The following is a 24796-nucleotide window of genomic DNA, read 5'->3' as shown; positions in this document are numbered from 1 at the left end:
GATAAAAAAATTCGATGTAGAAAGGTTTTTAGAGAAATTAATATGGAGCCTGCTGAATGATTCTAAACAAACTAATACTTTAGCAGAGCCAGATGTATGATCTCTTAGTTCTATGATTTTTATCAAGAGAAATTTCAACTAGACACACAGTAAAAATATAGTTCGGTTTAGCTTAAATTTTTTTCAATAAGAAAATTACGTTGATTTATAGAGTTTTTGCTTAATAAAATTCGCAAAATTATTCAATTGTTATATTTTGCACCATGATTTCCTTTCCTTTATTGAATTTTTTTGAGAACAGATCTTTTAGATGTTATGAAAGTTGCAGAAATATGGAACTAAGTTCGCTTGCGTTTTTCTACTTCCAAAGGTTTTGCAGATTACAAACAAAAGAACTGCTCTTAACTTCATCTACGAAATCAACGTAAAAATAAACCTTTATAATGTCAAATTATACATGTGCTTTCGAATACTTAAAATAGCAGCGATTCTTTCCCACTCCGACAGTTTTGAGAAAACTTCCGACAAAATCAAGAACAAAAAGCGAGCTACCAACCATTTTGCCAGAAAAGTGATAGTTAATGATCTCAAAAGTTGCGTTTTTGCTGAATTAGTTTGGTGTAGCAACTAAACAAGGGAACCTTAAGGAGAACAAGTACAAATTAGATGGTAATAATTAGACGTTATCAGTTCTAATTGTATCTCTGCCAACAAATTGTTCGTTCAATTGATAATATTTTCTACTACATTCCTCAATTTTGACTAAATATTCTTGCAAAGTGAGTTCAAGAGCGAAAACATGCAACAAACAGAAAGCAGGAATAAGCTTAAGACATAGAAAATCATTTCTACGGAAAAACCATGAAAATTATGTTGTAGAAGCAACAGAGAGATAATCATCAGTTTTTAAGAAGATTTTGTTGAATATCATACAATCTAATATACTGTTAAGAGAAATATACCCCATTTTCAGTCAATTTGTGCTGTAAAATGTTCAATTTTCATAATGTTAAAAACGTCTCAGAAGATAATGGACTTTGGATGTAACTTTGGATAGATTTGATTTATTTTTACTTTCTCGAAAGTTACAATTAATTTTCCGGAGAAATCGGAAGTTTCAATATTGATTCAGCTAATATGAGCTTTATGTGTTCAGAGCTTTATATAAACCATTTTTATAGCTAAAATTAGGGTAAACTTTATCATATTTGATTATTTTGAGAGAAAATTGTGGAAAAGTCTATTTTCCATCCAAAGTTTTGTATCGGTGTCTCAACATGATGTCAATTGAAAAACAATTTGAGCTTTGTTTTCAACTCTAAACACATCCTTTTTTTTTAAAATTAGATCAGAAGCAACAAAAAACTTGCCAAAACCTTGAGACATCTGCAATTTTTTCCAAAAACTTGAAATTTTTGAAATTTTTTCCATAAACTTAAATTTTTTTTTAAGGTTTCAGTAATTTCAGAATAGTTCAAGCCAGATTAATTACAGTTTCAAAAAAAAGGATCATCTAAAAAAAGAGTTATTAAGTCAAATTATATCAAATCTTATCGTGTTTTGAAGTTTTTTGAAGAAATATCATTTTTTTATAAGCATTTCCAAATTTTTGCACATCCTGCCATGGACTTGTCAGTAACCAAGAAACATAATGTTTTCATTACACAAGCTACATATTATACTCAAAAACTACATAACGCGTGCCGAATTTTTTTTTGCGAAAAACTAGACATTTCCACACAAAATCCAAAAAAAATACCGTTTTTCTTACCATTCACTTACCATCACACTGAAATTTTTCCATTCCCTATCTTAATACATTGCGAAACCTGTTCCGTATGTTAATACAATGTATTTCTAAACCTTATACATAGGGATATCTATACATTATCCTAATACATGGGAAATCTAAACACTATCTTAAAACATGGTAAGATCAGGCGCCAAAAGTTTTTCTGAAACTTACCATCTTACCATCTCAAACCTATTACCTAATGAGTTCTTTTTTCCCTACAATGAATTTCTTATACATAGGGAAATCTATAAACTATACATGGGAAATACGTGCGCCGAAAAAAACTTACCATCAGAAACTTACCATCTGAAACCTGGTAATTAGGAAACCTATTCACTATCTTAATACATTGGGAAATCTATAGCCTATATTGATACTTAGGTGGCTGACCGGATGCTCTGTAGCATATGTTAATACATGGATTGGGGATCAGCCACCCCCCGGACGATTTTCATCCAACATATACTACTAGCATGGTAAGGATGATTTTCGTCTAGTCAAACAAGAGTATCACTATATTCAACTTGTTGCGTATCAATTGAGTCTGGGAAAGTGTGAAAATGTGAAATCTTCGATTTTGGACTTATGTTTTTAATAAATTTGAACATGTTTGTTCGTGTTTGCAACCTTCATGATTGAGAGGTAAAAGTCGTTCAAAATTGCGTTTGTTCCTGTTTGCAATCTTCAGGATCGAGAGGTAAAAGTCGTTCAAAATTGCGTTGATAGCTTGATTAGTGATCAAGTCTATTATTATTTCCAGTTTGTTTTTTCTGACCAATGTACTTTGTTTACAAGAAACTTTCTTGTAAGTTACAAGCAAAAAATGTAGTAGCGCTGATTTTTGAATATAATGATGCAATTACATTTTTGGTATTTAGCACATAATATTTTTGGTGTTAAAAATGTTTTATGTCATATCTTTTGTGGATTGTCCTCGCAATCATAACGTGTTACTGAAAGATCGTGTGGTCCTGTATGTGTTGACGGATTTTCATGAGGTGTTGGTTTTTAACTTGTTAGTAGATATAGGATGTTTAGTGTTATAAATTTTAAAAGGTACATGTATATGATATTCATGAAAAGGCGTTATAAGAACATGTAACGCCACTAGTTTTCTGAGTATATATGTCGTATTCCTTGTTTTAGTGCAAATGAATGAAGATGGGGTAGTGGTAACGACTGTACTGTTATACCTGGTTGAGATAGTGGTAACGGATGATGTTTACGGTTTGGTAATTTGATTGTTATCTCAAAAATTAACCTTGAAAGTTGTTGTGACAATAGTAGTAGGTAACGGTCTTAGTTACCTTGGTAAACATCGCGTATGTAGTGTAAGCGATGTTAAGCCCAACTAAGTAATCCAGAGCTATCTGAATGTTATCCAAAATTAGGGGAGGTGCTGAAGAAAGGTTCCGATCAAGTCTTACTGGTTTATTTGTATTTTGTAATTCTTGATATCTCTTAATTAAAATTGGTCGTTTTTGTGGTAGTAAATTACTGATTTGTGGTATGTTTGACATTGAAGATGTAGAAGGAAGAAAATTGAAGTATATGAGTTTCTGAAATAGGTTTTGATTGTGTGATTGAAGAAGATTATGGTTTTGATAATGAACTTATTATGAAACGGAGTCTTGGTGTTGTGAAAATCATATTTGTCTGTCTGTCGATTGCTCATCCTTGTCATTGGTTTTCATTTTGATGTCTTTTTTGTCCTAAAACTTAAGAAATTGAGCATTAGATATCATATAAGGGTTTGTTTTGAAGTTCGCCTAATGGTGCTTGCTAATGTGAGAAAATCAAGGTTCTGATACCGGTGCTTGTAGCCCTTTTATCATAAGAATTTCGAGTAGATGTTTTCGAAATTTGTAAAATAGAGTTTGACTCTCAGTTATTGGGAGATTTCGGTTCAGATTTTGGGTTGGGTTGGTCGGTGGGGAGTTTGGGTTGGGGTTTTGTTCACAAATTTTGATTTTTTTCTTGATTTTCTTCGTTTTTGGATTCAACAAACAAAATGTGCATAAAAAACTCTTCAACAAAAATGAATAGCCTTATTATAACTACTAGGAGGACAATTAATGCTCGTTTTCAGCATCTAAAAACTCTTATTTCTGAAGATTCCATGAAAATTAAGCAGGTTGTCAGAGTATTAGTATTCCTTTTTTGTTAAAATGACTTCTTATTAATTGGAGTGAGAGTTACTTTCAACTCAAATCACTCGTACTTGTAAAGGATGGGGTCAATGATTTGGGACAGAGACAGATACAATCAAAAAACGGAACAAAAATTTGAAATTTGGATTTAGAAAAATTAGAAAAGGATTAATCTGAAGTCAAGTATGTCAATGAAATTGAAATTGGAAAGGTTTGAAAAATGAATTCGAAATTTGAAAAAAATGTGCTCACAGCTGTGATCACTGGTTTGAAAATGAGAGTTCGAACGTGATCATACTTCATCGTGAGATTAAGTTATATTTTTAATTTCTGTGAGTCAAGTTCAAATTCATCTATTGAGGGCGTTGGAAATTGATAGGTATTGGTGAAAGAGAATTTTGAAGTATCGATAAAAGGGTGCTCTTTTGTTTTTTGTTTATTTGGTAAACAGAGGTTTCGACAGAGTTTTTTGCTTCAGGCTAAGTGATTTAGATATTTTGTTGCGGGAAAATGGCTGTTTTAATTTATCTGATTTTGTTGATTTTTGTTCAGGGTTGTCGAGAGGAGCTGCATTTTTTTTTAGATGACATTGGTTTAGGGTAACAAACATCAAGGTGCCACCGCTTCTTATTTTGAGGTTACTGAGATCTTAAAATAATTCTAGTTCAATTAAAGAATGTATCACTTATTTTGATGGTGGCGGCCAATGAAAGGTTATAACAAAACGCTGTGATAGGTCAATTTTTCTCGACTGTTTTTCTCAAAAACAGAATTGAAAATTGAGAATAGCTAAATTAAATGTATAACTTGAGTGATGATAGAATTCAAAATGAAAATGGTTTCTAATCATCAGGAAAATTATGAGGTTTTTAATGTTGAGTATATCAATTCTTTTAAGACAGGTTCACTTCTCATTCATTTTTCTGTAGAAAGCTTGTGAAATAAAAGTTTGACAATTTTCTCTAGCTTTTTTGAAGTCAGAATTTTTGACAATGTGACGATTTTTGTTCTATGTCAGGTAGTAGTATTTTTTCCTATAATTTACGAGTTCCTCTTTCGGCAGTTGTTTTAGGTTTCGGTTGCTGTACTTTTGTATTTTATACTGTTTTTTTTCTTCTAGTGTTGTTTTGTAGAGTCGAGAGTTTGTATTAATTTTAACCGATGGTGATTCCACAATTTGAATTCCAGTAGTTTAGTATCATTGTGTCAGTTTTGGGAGAACTTTTTTTTTGGGTAATATTAGAAAAAATGTTTTCTATGATGATTTATTTCTTTATGTTTTGGTTTATAGTTTTGCAAGTGATATGGGGTTGTTTTGCGTTGAACTGGTAGGATATTTTTTGTAATGGTGGTAGTTTTTCGTTTGTGGAAACATCAGCTATGATTACAATTAGCCAGTTTTTAAATCTGAAGCTGCGGTAAAACTTGAATTAGTTTGTGATTTTATCGTTTTTCTTTTAAAACACTCTTCTATTACTTTTTAGAGTATTACGTTGTGTTTTTATCTGTGTATTACGTTGTTTATTTACAAACAGAGACTTTTAAAACAGTCTCTACTACTTTTTAGAGTATTACGTTGTGTTTTTATCTGTGTATTACGTTGTGTATTAGGTATACCCTAAGCTGGTTTTAAATTTTGCAGATATTTAAAAAAAAAACTGTCATCGTGGGTATGAGGTGATAAATTGTAATATATTGAAGCTTTTCGATGGTTTACAATATCCTTGAGATTATTTTAAAGCATTAATTGTTAAATTTTTTAGTTTACGTGGTTTTTAGTGAAAAATCATTTTGTAAGGTGATAAACCAAAAAATGCAGTGATTAGCGAGTTATATGCTAGTGGAAAGAGTTTTACGTCTCTTGACCATTCTTATCCTTTTCTTCAATAATGCATCGTAATTATTCCTGAAGTGAGCGATTCATGTCTTCAATTAGACCATTTGTTCATGGGGTATTTGAAAAACCTGGTTTATGTTTAATAATTTGTAGATGAAGTAAGGTCAAGATTTCATTGTTTATAAAAATCACTACCGTTTTCTGTTACAAGGATTTCGGGTAGACCGAATTTTGATATCCTGTGTTTGTAAAATGTTGTGTATGCAAAGTAAGCCTTACATTCAGGTACTGGATGGTGGGCTAAAAAATAGGTTATTGGTTCTTCTATCACCATAATGTATGAGTTTTTTTTCTGAGGATGGTGATACTGGGCATTTGGTTTCGAATCATAATCGGCGATTGCAAAACAGATTTCCCCATTAAAGTCTTGTTTTTCTGCTAATTGTCTCTGATAAGGAAGTGTTTTGCTTAAGTGACTTGTGAAACAGTTGTGACATCGTACTTTGATCCAAATTGGTGCATTGGGAACTAAAATTTTTTGAAATTTTATCAAAAAATTTTTCTAACCCATGTGTACTTCTGTGTTTGATGATTGTATATTTTGAAAAACTGTTAAAATTCAAATTAAAGGTAAGCAGGAAAACAAATAAAGTTTAAAATTTTTTTATTAGTATCAAATTAATCTAAATTGTCTATAAATTCATTTATAGATGTGTTAACGTTTTTCGAATTTATCGTAGTGGAGTTTTATTGAGTAGAATAGTGATAAATACTTAAGCAGCTTTTTTGGTGGATAACGGGGTCGCAATTTTGCTGTTTTTGAGATAATTTAGTTGTTAATGAAACCGTACATTGTAGAAATTTTTTTGTATCCCAGCGTGTGTTAAAGAATATTGTCAATGGGATCGTTTAAATCAAAAAGTTTTGTTATTGTATTTTTTATTGTATGTAATGGTCCTGCAAGAATTAATGGATCAATTATTTTTTTTTTCTATCAGTGGAAACGTCTTGTTTCTACGTGAACTTTTCATTTTCATCGAATTTCATTTTTGGGTTACTTTGATCCATTAAGAAAATGAATGAAGTTAAATGTGTTTTTACTTGTTAGATCCACTTCATATTGATTGTTTTGACTTTCTAAATAAAATGGACATTATTCTAAAGCATTAATTTGTTTATCATCTGAGGCAGCTTGTAAGTTTCTACCTTGTGCTGTTGCTAGCTTACTTCTTTTACGTTGAATTGTCGTAGTTGAATGTTGATGATGTATGATTCTGTTCCTGAGTAGTCAAATAAAAGAAAATATATCGAAGTCTGGGGGTTGTATATTTCTCAGAATTTTTAGAAATTCTAAAAAAAAACGGTAATGTGCAACGTTTTCTTTTTGTGGTAAGGTTGCAGTAGTAAAGGTTTGCGATATTTGACTGGTACTTCTTATTCATGTTCAGTTTTTAACATTTCAACCATTAGTATAGTTTCGGTGTCACTGTCGTTTGAAATGTCTGATTTATTACAGAATATATGGCTTAAGCGAAGATCTCGGGTTTCATTTCTTTCGATTCCTGAGAAGTCAATAGCTGTTTCAGGTTGAGTTTGGTTTTGATGTTTTCGTGGTTGAGGTTTTGATATAGAGCTTCTACGATTTTGATATGGTCGATTTGAATTCCGTGAATTGTTGCGATGCGGTGACTTAGAAGTTTTTTTAGATGATCTATAAATATAACGGCTTTCTAAAGACTTCCAAAGCTAATAAGAACGGCTATATCTGTTTTGTCTGTTTAAGACAAATTTTTTCTTTTTTAGGGACTTCCTTGAAAGTAAGTTTTATATAGCGATTGTGATCTGTTATGATTTTAATAAAGTTGTAATGGTTTTTCCTGAACTATCAAATCTTTGTATCTTTTCATTCGGTAAATTTCGATCTTTTTTCATGTTTTGATTTTAAAAAATTTGTTTGGTTTTTGTTTTGGAGATCGCTTTGATTCACCTTGTTATTTTTTTCTACTTTACGCGTTTCTGAATCCGTATCTGTTTTTCTGCTAATTGTCTCTGATAAGGAAGTGTTTTGCTTAAGTGACTTGTGAAACAGTTGTGACATCGTACTTTGATCCAAATTGGTGCATTGGGAACTAAAATTTTTTGAAATTTTATCAAAAAATTTTTCTAACCCATGTGTACTTCTGTGTTTGATGATTGTATATTTTGAAAAACTGTTAATATTCAAATTAAAGGTAAGCAGGAAAACAAATAAAGTTTAAAAATTTTTTATAAGTATCAAATTATTCTAAATTGTCTATAAATTCATTTATAGATGTGTTAACGTTTTTCGAATTTATCGTAGTGGAGTTTTATTGAGTAGAATAGTGATAAATACTTAAGCAGCTTTTTTTGTGCCAAGAACACATTTGGTGGATAACGGGGTCGCAATTTTGCTGTTTTTGAGATAATTTAGTTGTTAATGAAACCGTACATTGTAGAATTTTTTTTGTATCCCAGCGTGTGTTAAAGAATATTGTCAATGGGATCGTTTAAATTAAAAAGTTTTGTTATTGTGTTTTTTATTGTATTTAATGGTCCTGCAAGAATTAATGGATCAATTATTTTTTTTTCTATCAGTGGAAACGTCTTGTTTCTACGTGAACTTTTCATTTTCATCGAATTTCATTTTTGGGTTACTTTGATCCATTAAGAAAATGAATGAAGTTAAATGTGTTTTTACTTGATAGATCCACTTCATATTGATTGTTTTGACTTTCTAAATAAAATGGATATTATTCTAAAGCATTAATTTGTTTATCATCTGAGGCAGCTTGTAAGTTTCTACCTTGTGCTGTTGCTAGCTTACTTGTTTTACGTTGAATTGTCGTAGTTGAATGTTGATGATGTATGATTCTGTTCCTGAGTAGTCAAATAAAAGAAAATATATCGAATTCTGGGGGTTGTAAATTTCTCAGAATTTTTAGAAATTCTAAAAGAAACGGTAATGTGCAACGTTTTCTTTTTGTGGTAAGGTTGCAGTAGTAAAGGTTTGCGATATTTGACTGGTACTTCTTATTCATGTTCAGTTTTTAACATTTCAACCATTAGTATAGTTTCGGTGTCACTGTCGTTTGAAATTTCTGATTTATTACAGAATATATGGCTTAAGCGAAGATCTCGGGTTTCATTTGTTTCGATTCCTGAGAAGTCAATAGCTGTTTCAGGTTGAGTTTGAGTTTGATGTTTTCGTGGTTGAGGTTTTGATATAGAGCTTCTACGATTTTGATATGGTCGATTTGAATTCCGTGAATTGTTGCGATGCGGTGACTTAGAAGTTTTTTTAGATGATCTATAAATATAACGGCTTTCTAAAGACTTCCAAAGCTAATAAGAACGACTATATCTGTTTTGTGTGTTTAAGACAAATTTTTTCTTTTTTAGGGACTTCCTTGAAAGTAAGTTTTATATAGCGATTGTGATCTGTTATGATTTTAATAAAGTTGTAATGGTTTTTCCTGAACTATCAAAACTTTGTATCTTTTCATTCGGTAAATTTCGATCTTTTTTCATGTTTTGATTTTAAAAAATTTGTTTGGTTTTTGTTTTGGAGATCGCTTTGATTCACCTTGTTATTTTTTTCTACTTTACGCGTTTCTAAATCCGTATCGTCTACACAAATTGCACCATTTTTTAAGTAAACATTTTCCTTTGAAGTTCGAGTTTTCTCATTTATGTTAAGTTTAATTTTTTTTTTCTGTTTCTTCATTTACTGAGTTTTCATATCATTTGTCTATGAGGTGGTTGTTTGAATATATTTGAATTTTTTCTATTTTCAATTTTTCTGGTTCTTCTATATTCATTGTAATGTGATCATTGTACTTTTATATTGTTCTAATTTGTCTAAAACCTTTTGAAAATCAATATCGGGTTGACAGAATAAAGAGGGTTGTAATGCTCTTTTATTTTTGGCTGCTTTCGTATTTATGGTGTGAGAGTCATCATTAATAGTTCTGACTTTTTTTTTTCGTAGTCATATGTGTTTTTAAAATATGCTTCTGGTACTACTGTTTTTTTCTCTTGCAGCGAGTGCTTTGATTGTTTCGTTTGGTTCTCTACAGATTTTCTTTCTGAATTGATCATTTTGGAAACTTATAGAAAAAAACGGTTCCAATGGGATTTTTTTTGTATTGATGAAACTTAAAATCAGTTTTGAGCTGCTCCGTCAAGTGTAAGTTGTATTAATTTTGTACGTCTATGAATCTAATTCTGATAAAGAGGTGTAATTTTAGGTTTTGGGCATATATTCAAAATTAAGTTTGCTGTAACAGCAGTTAAATAACCTTCGACCGAGTTTTCAGGGTCTGTTCATGTAAAAATGAAGTGTTTTTTTTTGGTTAAAATAATGATCCAATTATAAGGTATGGATTTATTGTCATCTGAAGTGATTCTGCTATTAATTATTTGAGTAAAGTATGTACATTTGTTTCTGCTAATTTCATGTTGTTGAAGGTAATATGGTAGTGGTATTTCATTTTTCATTATTTCAGGTTGGTAATTTTGATTTTATTTTGATTTTAAAGTATGCTATGGCTTGATGGTGGAATTTTTGTTTTATTGGAATCTTGTCATTTTTTATTTCATGCTTCGGTTGATTTTTGATAAACTTTATGCAAAATTATCTGGTTAAAAAATATCTTCTGGTTCATTGGTCATTCCTTTGATCAGTTTTATATGGTTACTGTTGATTTTAGTGAAAGATGTCGTCATCTTCTGAGAAGCAATTTTGATTATTCATATTGATTTTTCCATCAATTAAATGAAAATGATGATTTTGTTGGAAACATTGACCATTTTCAGAAAGATCTATTTCGGTGTTCTTTATATCTTGAAAACTGACCGACTGTGAGTTTGTACTTTTGGGTTGTTGGTTGTAATAAAATTGATTGAGAGATTTTGATCGTCTTGTTTGAACTGGACTCATTATTGGGTTACTAATATTGTTATATGTAAAAAAAATCATATGTTTGACTTGCAAAATAGTTTTCTTTTTGGTTTTTTCCTCTTGAAATATTTTTTTTAGTAATGGGTCCGTAATCCATCAATGGCTTAGCTTATTCATCGATTGGCTTAGCTGTCAATTGTAATTTTGATTGTTGGAACGGAGTGTTTTTAGTATATGGTTATGAAAGTACAGCATGTATTGGTGAGATACTTTATTGTGTTGTTACTGGCTTTTTGGAAACGATTTATTCGTTTTCAAAGTAAGATGGTGTTTGAAACTCCTGTTGTTTTAGCGTTGTTGTTTCTTCTAATTTTTCCTGTGTATGCATGAATGCTGAGTTTAAACTAGTGTTCCATGTTCTATCTAGAAAAATTGTATTGTTTTTAATGATGTTTTAGTTGTTTTTAATGAAATAAATTTCGAAAAATCTCTTTCGTCTGAGATTGTTTAAATTGCAGAGCTAGAACTGTTGTTTTATTTGACAATGACCATAAAAAAACATGAAGATTTATATTATTATTGATGATGCTTCCGTATTGCTGCTGTGTTTCGCGAATTGCATCTGAGAATCTTGATAATTGGTTGATTTAAGTTCTTACTGATGTGTGTCGTGTTGTCTGTGGTAGTGATAGGGAAAACGTTCTGTCTGTTCTAAAATGATGACATTATTAAAAATAAATGCATCAATTTTGAGTTTACACCTCGTGAAGTTTGATATTATATAATATGATTATATTCTATGAAAATTTTTAAGAAGTTTAATTCTATGTCTTCATTGTTTGTTTTTAATGAATTTCGATTACTTTGATCTAGTGATTGAGTTTCAATTGTAAATCAGCAGTTTTGTGAGGTTATGTTGCAAAGACTGGGTAGATAAGGTTCATTTATTCGTCTTTTTATTCCAAGTTTTTAGAATTCTTCTCGGCGTGGACTGTTACCGTTTCGAATTACCTTTTTGAAAAGCAATATTTAGAATATGCTTTAATTAAGGACAAGAATACTCTTTTCTCACTGTTTTTTAATTTAATATATCCTTTTGTTCGTTGAAGAAATAAGTGTTATATTAATTTTGTAACGATAATGAGATAAATGAGTACTATTTTTGTTTCATTATTTGCTAAACTCGATGTTGACATAAGTGTTACGATGACTCGTTGATGCAGCATCCACCTGTTTACTGTTCTAGTTCCTGAATTGCTAATTTCTTACTCGTTTTATGGAAGTTATCTTAATTCCTCTGGTCTTTTTGTCGTGGCAAGACTGGTTGGCGAGAGAGTATATCGAGTCAAAAGAATGATGTTTTACTGCCCTCAAACATTTGTGGCGTTTTTTTTACATTTAAGGTATGCTTAACCTTTCTTAATTAGAAATCGATATAAGATATGTGGTTGGAGAATAGTTTATCAATCAAAAAGGCTCAAGTGAAGGATGAAAAACCGAAGCTCTTCACTGTTTACCTTAATACCAATGATGAGTCATATAATTGAAAAGGACAAAAGTCAGTTAGCCCTAGGCCATCCGGAGGATTTGGAAAGTGAATTGACTTTTTGTGTAGCTAAAAATGGAAAACAAAAGATAGATTGAATTTAAAAAAATGAAATTTCAGGGAACCAAGGAAAGCATTGACGATCTAAGTTTCCAAGAAAGAAGTATGTATACAGGTTTAGAGATTAAAGATCTATGGAGACGCCTTAATGGTCTGGTTGAAACAAATTATTTTCAGATTTAAGACTTAAGATCAAGGAGAAACCTTAATGATTTGATAGGTTGAAAAAAATAATAAAATTCTACAATCTTACCGATCCAAGAAAAGTCTCGATGATCTTGAATTTAAGTAATTTAATAATTAAAGTGTTCATTGTTTCAGGTAAAATTATAAAAGATATAAAGTTTATAAAGTCCATAATCCTCGATATGAACAAGGAGCCGTCACCAAAGTAACATTGAATTTTTTAATTCTTTTTTGTTTTTGTTTTTTTTTGCACTTTTTAAACTTTATAAAATTGAGATATAATAATTTCGAAAAGTTACTGCAGATTCAAAATATAAGGTAGATGAAGTTTATGTTGGTAATTACATCATTTAAGTTTATCATATAGTTCATAAAACTTTCAGTTTTTGCGGCTTTATTAATTCCGGTTTATATGTTTTTAAGTTTCAATTGTGAATACTCAGTTTTGTGACGTTATGATGCATAGACTAGGTAGATAAGGATCATTTATTCGTCTTTTTATTCTAAGTTCTGGGAATTCTTCTCGGCAAGAACACTTACCGTTTTGAATTATCGTTTTGAAAAGCAATTTTAAAATATGCTTTAATTATTGACAAGAATACTCTTTTCTAATTGTTGTTTAATTCAATATATCCTTTGTTTGTTGAAGAAATAAGTGTTGTAATAAGATTGTAATGGTATTTTTGTTTCATTATTTGCTAAACTCGATGTTTACATAAATGTTACGATGACTGGTTGACGCAGCATCCAGCTGTTAACTGTTCTAGTTCCAAAATTGCTAATTTCTTACTCATTTTATGGAAGTTATCTTAATTCCTCGATTCTTTTTGTTGTGACAAGACTGGTTGGCGAGAGATTACATCGAGTCAAAAGAATGATGTTTTACTGCTCTCAAACCCTTGTGGCCTTTTTTAAATTTCAGTATGCTTAACCTTACTTAAATGGCAATCGATATAAGATATAGGGTTGGAGAATAGTGTATCAATCAAAAAGGTTCAAGTGAAGGATGAAAAACCGAAGCTCTTCACTGTTTACCTTAATACAAATGATGAGTCATATAATTGAAAAGGATAAAAGTCAGTTAGCCCTAGGCCATCCGGAGGGGTTGGAAAGTGAATTGAATTTTTGTGTAGCTAAAAATGGAAAACAAAAGATGGATTGAATTTAAAAAAAGGAAATTTCAGAGAACCAAGGAAAGCATTGACGATCTAAGTTTCCAAGAAAGAAGTATGTATACAGGTTTAGAGATTAAAGATCTATGGAGACGCCCTATTGGTCTGGTTGAAACAAATTAATTTCAGGATTTAAGGCTTAAGATCAAGGAGAAACCATAATGATTTGATACGTTAAAAAAACAAATAAAATTCTACAATCTTACCGATCCAAGAAAAGTCTCGATGATCTTGAATTTAAGTAATTTAATAATTAAAGTGTTCATTGTTTCAGGTAAAATTATAAAAGATATAAAGTTTATAAAGTCGATGATCCTCGAGATGAACAAGGAGCCGTCACCAAAGTAACATCAAATTTTTTTAATTCTTTTTTGTTTTTGTTTTTTTTTGCACTTTTTAAACTTTATAAAACTGAGATAAAATAAATTTGAAAAGTTACTGCAGATTCAAAATATAAGGTAGATAAAGTTTTTGTTGGTAATTACATCATTTAATTTTATCATATAGTTCATAAAAGTTTCAGTTTTTGCGGCTCTATTAATTGCGGTTTATATGTTTTTAAGTTTCAAATGTGAATACTCAGTTTTGTGACGTTATGATGCATAGACTAGGTAGATAAGGATCATTTATTCGTCTTTTTATTCTAAGTTCTGGGAATTCTTCTCGGCATGAACACTTACCGTTTTGAATTATCGTTTTGAAAAGCAATTTTTAAAATATGCTTTAATTATTGACAAGAATACTTTTTTCTCATTGTTGTTTAATTCAATATATCCTTTGTTTGTTGAAGAAATAAGTGTTGTAATAAGATTGTAATGGTATTTTTGTTTCATTATTTGCTAAACTCGATGTTGACATAAATGTTACGATGACTGGTTGATGCAGCATCCATCCATCTGTTAACTGTTCTAGTTCCAAAATTGCTAATTTCTTACTCATTTTATGGAAGTTATCTTAATTCCTCGATTCTTTTTGTTGTGACAAGACTGGTTGGCGAGAGATTACATCGAGTCAAAAGAATGATGTTTTACTGCTCTCAAACCCTTGTGGCCTTTTTTACATTTCAGTATGCTTAACCTTACTTAAATGGCAATCGATATAAGATATAGGGTTGGAGAATAGTGTATCAATCAAAAGGGTTCAAGTGAAGGATGAAAAACCGAAGCTCTTCACTGTTTACCTTAATACAAACGATGAGTCCTATAAAGTAAAAAGATAAAAGTCAGTTAGCCCTAGGCCATCCGGAGGGGTTGGAAAGTGAATTGACTTTTTGTGTAGCTAAAAATTAAAAACAAAAGATCGATTGAATTTAAAAAACTGAAATTTCAGAGAACCAAGGAAAGCATTGACGATCTAAGTTTCCAAGAAAGAAATATGTATAAAGGTTTAGAGATTAAAGATCTATGGAGATGCCTTAATGGTCTGGTTGAAACAAATTAATTTCGGGATTTAAGGCTTAAGATCAAGGAGAAACCTTAATGATTTCATAAGTTATATAAATAAGTAAAAATATACAATGTTACCGATCCAAGAAAAGTCTTGATGATCTTGAATTTAATTAATTTAAGATTCAAAGTGTTCATTGTTTCAGGTAAAAATTTTAAAAAAATATAAAGTTTATGAAGTCGATGATCCTCGAGATGAACAAGGAGCCGTCACTAAAGTAACATTAAATTTTTTAATTCTTTTTTGTTTTCGTTTTTTTTGTACTTTTTTTGAGTTTAAAAAATTGAAAAAAAAATAAATTTGAAAAGTTACTGCAGATTCAAAATTTAAGGTAGATAAAGTTTTTTTTGGTATTTACATCATTTAAGTTTATCATATAGTTCTTAAAACATTCAGTTTTTGCGGCTCTATCAATTGCAGTTTATATGTTGTTGAGCTGATTTACTGCACAAATAGTTTCTAGTTTTGTTGTCGTCGTCTGCTTTTTTCGTATTGCGATGCAGGTTTGATTAGACTCATTGAGACGAAGAAATAAGCTAATTTATGGTCAATTTGTTTTGTTTTGTTTCATTTTTCTAAAACTATGTTAGCATTAGTTCTGCCCGAGACTCGTTGGTCGCACCAGATGAGTTAAGGTTTGGGATGGCCATCTCATAAAGTAGTTTCGGATAAGGTACGCCGTCTGTTTGCCAGATAGGTTCTTACAACTCCTTATCTAATACCAATCCTAATCTTACCCTCATATCTTTGATATCTTAGTCTCAATAGATCTACAGTTATACTGGTTTATTGCGGAGGTAGAGGGAGAAGAAAGCGAATGATTTCAATCTACTATATTGATTCTCTGACTGAAACTCAGAATATTTTCAGCCTTACAATTTGTCGTAAGCTTTAGTCATGGATCATGATTGGTTAGTTGTTTTTATTTTACAGTGATAGATATCAAAGTATCTAAAAATACTTTTTTTAAACTGATTCCAATACAGTGGAGTTTGATTGGGGTAAATGGTTTGCTGATGCCGCCCTCGGCAACTTTGATCAATTTCTGGATAGTCGAGGATTTTTTACTAGACTTGTGAGGAAAGATTTCTTACAAATTTGACCCCCTATTATCTAAATGCACAATTTTTAAAAACCTCAAAGTTTTGGGAACCATTTGTTCTCTCTATATCTCGTCTTTGTGCCATTTTGTACATAATTATATCTCCCTACCCCTTAGAGGAAAAAGAAACAAACCTAAAATGATATATAGTTGCCAAGCATGTTAGAATACTCTATTTGGCCGCCCTTATGAACGAGAATTTATAAGCATTGAAATAAGCTCTCCTTGATTTATGAGCCAGACAAATTTCACTTTATTTTTCCAACAGGTTGCAGGACAAGTGGAAACTGGTGGGAGTGATGGTTGTCCGGAACCCCTTCGACATGATTGCTACTCGGTGCAAGGAGATCGGCGCCGTTTTGAATCTGAAACACCCTCAAAATCAAAAACTGATCCACATTACCTCTGCAAACTGCAGCAAAACCAGACCACTAATTCCAAATTGCCCTGAGTTTATCCGTGACTCCATGGCTAATGGTACAGCGGTGGTCAGTCAAAACAAAGATGTTCGAAAATCAATTAATGATATCGAAAACATAGCTAATTTAAGGTTTGTATTTTTTGCGATCGCACTCAATAGGTTAATCAAACACTATCATTGTTCTGTTCAGTTTTCTGCCGCTTAGTGGCTCTGTTCAGAAACACTCTCAAGATTGACGTTTGGAGCGCTTCCCTAGTGTTGAAAACTGCTAGCTTAACACTTGAAAATCAACTATAGTTTCGACCGACTCGAGTTTATGTTTCTTTCGACTATGAGTTCGATTATAGGGCCTTCTCGACTATGGATTTTCGGTCGAACTCTGACATGTGTTCGACCCGCCTCGATCGAAACATAAATCGCGAACCTCCACCCGGTGTTCAGACTTCGCAGACATATTTTCAGACTTCGCAGATTTATTGTCAGACTTCGCAGACTTTTTTTCAGACTTTTCGTCGATTCAGACTTATTAAATCTGAACATAAAACCTCGACCCGGGTAGCAACTTCTTTTCTATTGTTTTCGACCCGATTTTTGAACAAAGTGATGAATTTATAGGCTCGTGGAATTTTTTTTATTTAGACCACTTTTGCAAAACTCGGGTCCCTCGGGGTATTGATTTCTTGATATGCATAGGGCCAGCCCAGTGTGCACATCTACCACTATAGTAACCTGCCATGAGTATGTCTAAAACAGCTTGTTTTGTTATCCCGAAATCTTTCCAACTACAAAAATCTTTCCAAATTGAATTGAGGCAGCTAATTGATTTTTTTAACTTCATATACACCTCAAATTGCAGCACTTAGTTTTTGATATTATTAGCCTAAAATTCATCGTTTTACCAAGATTTAATTTAACAAAAAGTATCCCAGTGAAATCAAAGGGCAGTCAGAAAACTCATCAGTAGAGCAGTCTTGTCAATATTTTTCTTTGTTTGCGCAAAGTCGCCTTCAATGTCCAGCTATTTATCGTTTGTGGCCATTAACTTACTATTGTACTATATTGTACTATTTTTCCTACAGTCGCGGGCCTGAAATTGGTTCTCTGGGAAGCTGATAAACTTGATTTAGCTGCACTCAGTAAAAGAGAAGTATAGATTATAATGGATTTTTATGGTCAGTCTCCATAAATTTCAAAAAACATGATTTGTAATCGATTAAAAAAAGATTATGATATTACTATTTTTCGAGACAATAAAAAAGTCATTATTGATTTATAATCCATTGTGATGGATAATAACTCATTATTCTTCAAGAAACGCCATCGCTTCTTTTCGTTTTCTTTTTGTCATCTTTTGTGTGCTTTTCGGTTGGTTACTCAACAAACATCATCGTTTAATTTCATTTTATTTTTTTTTGTTTCAGGGTAATTTCTGTTAAAGGATTTTTCTGCGCAAGATCTGAAAATCATTATTTCTTACAGATCTTCAGAACTTCAGATCTGAAATAACCCTGAAAAACAAAACTTACGATCTCAAGTTAAATCTGAGAAACTTTTTGTTAAACAATAGTTTATGCATTTCGAGCACACAAATGAGTTTTTTTATGTTTTTCCAATACACCATTATGTTTAGATTAACTAGCGGTAAAAAAAACTTTGGTATAATCTCGTAAGCTGTTTTTTTCTAACTAAATTTCTTGTTCAACTGTGATAAAATGTTTTCATAAACGGTTAAAAGGATATCAATTTTTCAATTTTTAAGCTCTATTTATGCTTTTACAATACTTACTTCATATTTGGGGAAGCATATTTTGGCAATCTTCTATTGGAGACATTGCTGAGTACCAGCTAGTAGCTAGCAGATCTGTCAGATTCAAAATTATCAAGAATAGCAAAAATTGAATCAGAATGATTGATCTTTCAGATCTGGAACAACCAAGAAAAACAAAATTTCAGATCTGAAATTAGATCTGATATAGAATTTCTCAGATCTGAAATAACCAAGAAAAACAAACTTTCAGATCTGACATTAGATCTGAAATAGCCCATCCTCGAAGTATCAAAGATTTAAATAAACATTTCTCAATCCATTTCTCAGATATCCCATTTTTCCCATTAATTCAGTAATTTGATAGAATAAGGGATTATGATCTTTTTATCAAATTATAAGAGATTAAAATAGATTTTCGGAAAAATTTCAGTCTGTTAGAATTGATTATACTTGACTAAAATATCACCAAAAATATTATCATTATAATGGATGGATTATATATCGTTTAAAAGTCTAAAATTGGCGCTTAGTTATATATTTTCTAAGAGTATGATTATAATTATAATATAATCGACTATTTTCTCTTTTTACTGATTGCGGGTACCCTTTATTGCGCGAAAAACGACAAAAAAATCTGAAGATCTTCTTGGTTCAGCGTTGAGAAATGTCGCGGAGAATGACAGACAAAAGAACTTAAAATAGTGAATTTGTCCAGCGTCAAAACAGCTTAATAGTTATAAGTAATTTTGCGCTGACTATCAAAATCATAAAACAAAAAAGGTCCCAACTAAATCCCCTTGTGCAGCCTACTGTGGAAATTACCTTCTAGCCACGTAATATTTTTGAAAAATGGTTACGAATAAAATATTCCTTTTAAATAAGCGCGCTTCAACAATATATTGCTTCAAGACATTTTGATGTACGTTTATATCGTCAAAACAGATACGACCGTTTCTTGTTGCTAGAACAAGTAAATCTTCCAACTTTTTGTAGTTTTTCGAGCAAGAAAGAGTAAATCAAGCTCATAAGCTTCCCAAAGAATTTAGTGTGAGCCCGTTAATTCAAAGCAGGGGCGGATTTAGGAGGGGCGGGTGGGACGGACGATCCCTTTGCCCCTTCGGTGATTCGACCCCTTGCCGACCCAAAGGGTCCCCCCTTTGGTACTTTTTAAGAAAACTATTTTTGACCGACTGACCCTCAAATTTTTCTAAAGGCGCCTTCAACGTCAATATATATATACTAACTTTGAGGGGGAGGGCGCCCCAAAAAAAACGCAATTTTTTGTCAATGTTTTCCAAAAAGTGCCCAAAAACGGCTTTTTTGACCTGTTTTTTCAAAAATTTGCCTGCGGCGCAGAAATTTTCGCCAAAACAGCGTCTTTTTAGTGCTTTAGGAGAGCTCGAAAAATCTATTTGTTTGGTCGACCTAAAAAAAAGATCGTCAATATTTTCGAAACTTTTTTGAAAATCCATCCCCCCCCTCAAGAAAATCCTAGATCCTCCCCTGGTTCAAAGTACTTGTTTGGATAAATTTTTCACCGTAAGATTTTTGAAAACGTTTTTTTTCTTCAATTTTTGACTCGTCAGAACTTCAGATCTGAAATAACCTTGAAAAACAAAACTTAAGATCTTAAATTAGATCTGAGAAACTTTTGTTAAATAACAATTTATGCATTTCGAGCACACAAATGAGTTTTTTAATGTTTTTCCAATACACCATTAGATTTAGATTAACTAGCGGTTAAAAAACTTCGGAATAATCTTAAAAGCTGTTTTTTTCTAACTAAATTTCTTGTTCAACTGTGATACAATGTTTTCATAAACGGTTAAAAGGATATCAATTTTTCAATTTTTATGTTCTATTTATGCTTTTACAATACTTACTTCATATTTGGGCAAACATATTTTGGCAATCTTCTATTGGAGACCTTGCTGAGTACCCGCTAGTAGCTAGCAGATCTGTCAGATTCAAAATTATCAAGAATAGCAAAAATTGAATCAGAATGATTGATCTTTCAGATCTGGAACAACCAAGAAAAACAAAATTTCTGATCTGAAATTAGATCTGATATAGATTTTTTCAGATCTGAAATAACCAAGAAAAACAAATTTTTAGATCTGACATTAGATCTGAAATAGCCCATCCTCGAAGTATCAAAGAGTTAAATAAACATTTCTCAATCCATTTCTCAGATATCCCATTTTTCCCAATAATTCAGTAATTTGATAGAATAAGGGATTATGATCTTTTATATCAAGTTATAAGAGATTAAAATAGATTTTCGGAAAAATTTCAATCTGTTAGAATTGATTATACTTGACTAAATATCACCAAAAAAATTATCTTTATAATGGATGGATTATATATCGTTTAAAAGTCTAAAATTGGCGTTTAGTTATAATTTTTCTAAGAGTATGATTATAATTATAATATAATCGACTATTTTCTTTTTTTACTGATTGCGGGTACCCTTTATTGCGCGAAAAACGACAAAAAAATCTGAAGATCTTCTTGGTTCAGCGTTGAGAAATATGGCAGAGAATGACAGACAAAAGAACTTAAAATAGTGAATTTGTCCAGCGTCAAAACAGCTTAATAGTTATAAGTAATTTTGCGCTGACTATCAAAATCATAAAACAAAAAAAGGTCCCAACTAAATCCCCTTGTGCAGCCTACTGTGGAAATTACCTTCTAGCCACGTAATATTTTTGAAAAATGGTTACGAATAAAATATTCCTTTTAAATAAGCGCGCTTCAACAAAATATTGCTTCAAGACATTTTGATGTACGTTTATATCGTCAAAACAGATACGACCGTTTCTTGTTGCTGGAACAAGTAAATCTTCCAATTTTTTGTAGTTTTTCGAGCAAGAAAGAGTAAATCAAGCTCATCAGCTTCCCAAAGAATTTAGTGTGAGCCCGTTAATTCAAAGCAGGGGCGGATTTAGGAGGGGCGGGTGGGGCGGACGATCCCTTTGCCCCTTCGGTGATTCGACCCCTTGCCGACCCAAAGGATCCCCCCTCTGGTACTTTTTAAGAAAATTATTTTTGGCCGATTGACCCCTAAATTTTTCTAAAGGCGCCTTCAACGCCAATATATATACTAACTTTGAGGGGGAGCGCGCCCCAAAAAAAACGCAATTTTTTTGTCAATGATTTTCAAAAAGTGCCCAAAAACGGCTTTTTTGACCTGTTTTTTCAAAAATTTGTCTGCGGCGCAAAAATTTTGGCCAAAACAGCGTCTTTTTAGTGCTTTAGGAGAGCTCAAAAAATCGATTTTGTTGACCTAAAAAAAAGATCGTCATTATTTTTGAAACTTTTTTGATAATCCACCCTCCCCCCTCGAGAAAATTCTAGATCCGCCCCTGGTTCAAAGTACTTGTTTGGATAATTTTTCACTGTAAGATTTTTGAAAACTTTTTTTTTCTTCAATTTTTGACTCGTCAGAACTTCAGATCTGAAATAACCTTGAAAAACAAAACTTAAGATCTCAAATTAGATCTGAGAAACTTTTGTTAAATAACAATTTATGCATTTCGAGCACACAAATTAGTTTTTTTAATGTTTTTCCAATACACCATTATATTTAGATTAACTAGCGGTTAAAAAACTTCCGAATAATCTCAAAAGCTGTTTTTTTCTAACTAAATTTCTTGTTCAACTGTGATACAATGTTTTCATAAACGGTTAAAAGGATATCAATTTTTCAATTTTTATGTTCTATTTATGCTTTTATAATACTTACTTCATATTTGGGCAAACATATTTTGGCAATCTTCTATTGGAGACATTGCTGAGTACCCGCTAGTAGCTAGCAGATCTGTCAGATTCAAAATTATCAAGAATAGCAAAAATTGAAACAGAATGATTGATCTTTCAGATCTGGAACAACCAAGAAAAACAGAATTTCTGATCTGAAATTAGATCTGATATAGATTTTCTCAGATCTGAAATAACCAAGAAAAACAAATTTTCAGATCTGACATTAGATCTGAAATAGCCCATCCTCGAAGTATCAAAGAGTTAAATAAACATTTCTCAATCCATTTCTCAGATATCTTATTTTTCCTATTAATTCAGTAATTTGATAGAATAAGGGATTATGATCTTTTATATCAAGTTATAAGAGATTAAAATAGATTTTCGGAAAAATTTCAATCTGTTAGAATTGATTATACTTGACTAAAATATCACTAAAAATATTATCATTATAATGGATGGATTATATATCGTTTGAACATCTATAATTGGCGCTTAGTTGTAATTTTGCTAAGAGTATGATAATAATTATAATATAATCGACTATTTTCTCTTCTTACTGATTGCGGGTACCCTTTATTGCGCGAATAACGACAAAAAAATCTGAAGATTTTCTTGGTTCAGCGATAAGAAATGCCGCAGAGAATGACAGACAAAAGAACTTAAAATAGTGAATTTGTCCAGCGTCAAAACAGCTATATAGTTATAAGTAATTTTGCGCTGATTATCAAATACAGAAAACAAAAAAACTGTCTCAACCAAATCGCCTTGTGCAGCCTACTGTAGAAACTACCTTCTAGCCACGTATTAATTTTGAAAAATGGTTATGAATAAAATATTCCTTTTAAACAAGCGCGCTTCAACAATATATTGCTTCAAGAAACAGAAACTTCTGGAAAACCGATATTTTATCACCCCTTATCCAATTTTGTCTCACATTCTAGTCCAAGTTTTAGTGCCTAAAATTTGGTCAAAGTTTTCTCGAGCACCGGAGACATTTCGATGTACGTTTATATCGTCAAAACAGATACGACCGTTTCTTGTTGCTGGAACAAGTAAATCTTCCAACTTTTTGTAGTTTTTCGAGCAAGAAAGAATAAATCAAGCTCATCAGCTTCCAAAAAAAATTATTGTGAGCCCGTTAGTTCAAAGCAGGGGCGGATTTAGGAGGGGCGGGTGGGGCGGACGATCCCTTTTCCCCTTCGGTGATTCGACCCCCTGCCGACCCAAAGGGTCCCCCCTTTGGTACTTTTTAAGAAAATTATTTTTGGCCGACTGACCCTCAATTTTTTCTAAAGGCGCCTTCAACGCCAATATATATACTAACTTTGAGGGGGAGCGCGCCCCAAAAAAAACGCAATTTTTTTGTCAATGTTTTCCAAAAAGTGCCCAAAAACGGCTTTTTTGACCTGTTTTTTCAAAAATTTGCCTGCGGCGCAGAAATTTTGGCCAAAACAGCGTCTTTTTAGTGCTTTAGGAGAGCTCGAAAAATCTATTTGTTTGGTCGACCTAAAAAAAAGATCGTCAATATTTTCGAAACTTTTTTGAAAATGCATCCCCCCCCCCCTCAAGAAAATCCTAGATCCTCCCCTGGTTCAAAGTACTTGTTTGGATAAATTTTTCACTGTAAGATTTTTGAAAACGTTTTTTTTTCTTCATTTTTTGACTGTTCTGTCAAGGCTGAAAAAATGCTGTCCTTATGGCTCAAAATCTTCATCCTAGAAGTGCTTTTCAATTTCAATAAACTTATTTCAGCACTCAGCTGATCTCATCAAAGAAATACAACTTGTCTGTGGTGACCGTTCAGTTGGAAGACCTTATTGAGAATCCCCGCAAGCACGCAGAAAAAATCTGCCATCTATTGGAGCTGTCATGTGACGAAAACTACATCAGAGGAGTGGTTTCCGGCGTTCTGGACTCTCCGAATCCGTCTAGAAACGGAGTTAAATGGACCCAAAGTCAGATCGAAAAAGTAAACAACATTGTCACTCGGTTCCCAAGTGTGTTCTCAATGGCACAGCATGCTCGCTTAGAACTTTAATCCCTTTTCAAAACAATATTTGTAAATAGATTTCAAAAACTGAGAAATGTAATTTACATACCAATTACCTTTCAAAAACTGAGAAAGGTAATTGGTATGTAAACTATTATCATATCTTATTCCTTCTGATGCCATTTGCGTTTGAACAATTTTGTTTGATTTTCTGGAGTGGCAGAGGGTTGTAAAGAGATCACAGTCATACTAAATTTCAGCTTGATTTGCTTTGGTCTAAAAGTTGTTTTAAAAATGTGTGACAATGAAATGCACTGAAAGCGCACATTTGTTTCATTTAGAAGTTTTTAATAAAATTGGATAGAATCAAAGATTAAAAGAGCGTGTAGGTGCCTTTGTGCAAAATGTTTTTTGTAGCGTTTCATTTTCCCTGGGTCGAGGTCTGCGTCTTAAGTCGTGACCGAATATGGTTGCGCTGGATGAGTGTTTTGAGTCCGGCCGAGGTTTTGAGTCGCGCAAGGTCGAAGCTAGAGTAGCCACACCAAGGTCGAGCCACAGTTGTTCTTAACATTGCTAGTAAAGGCAGTGCGGTTTTTGGTCGAGAAAATGGAAATGTATCTAAGCGGATCTAGCAAACAAA

The 24796-nt window shown here is 32.0% G+C and overlaps 1 protein-coding gene across 1 annotated transcript in view; it reads left to right on the top strand.

Annotated features, from left to right (window-relative positions):
- Positions 1–24509, top strand: part of LOC134851370 (uncharacterized) — a 48252-nt gene extending 23743 nt beyond the window's left edge. Inside the window, exons 4-5 of the mRNA XM_063867426.1 lie at positions 16484–16765; positions 23919–24509. Of these exons, the coding sequence (XP_063723496.1) occupies positions 16484–16765; positions 23919–24204 (568 nt within the window). The 3' untranslated portion in view covers positions 24205–24509. The remainder of the gene's footprint in view (positions 1–16483; positions 16766–23918) is intronic.
- The last annotated feature ends 287 nt before the right edge of the window (positions 24510–24796 follow it).

The sequence above is a fragment of the Symsagittifera roscoffensis genome, chromosome 7 (assembly GCF_963678635.1).
Source record: "Symsagittifera roscoffensis chromosome 7, txSymRosc1.1, whole genome shotgun sequence".
NCBI classification, from domain to species: Eukaryota; Metazoa; Xenacoelomorpha; order Acoela; family Convolutidae; genus Symsagittifera; species Symsagittifera roscoffensis.
This window is presented reverse-complemented; position numbering and strand designations above follow the sequence as displayed.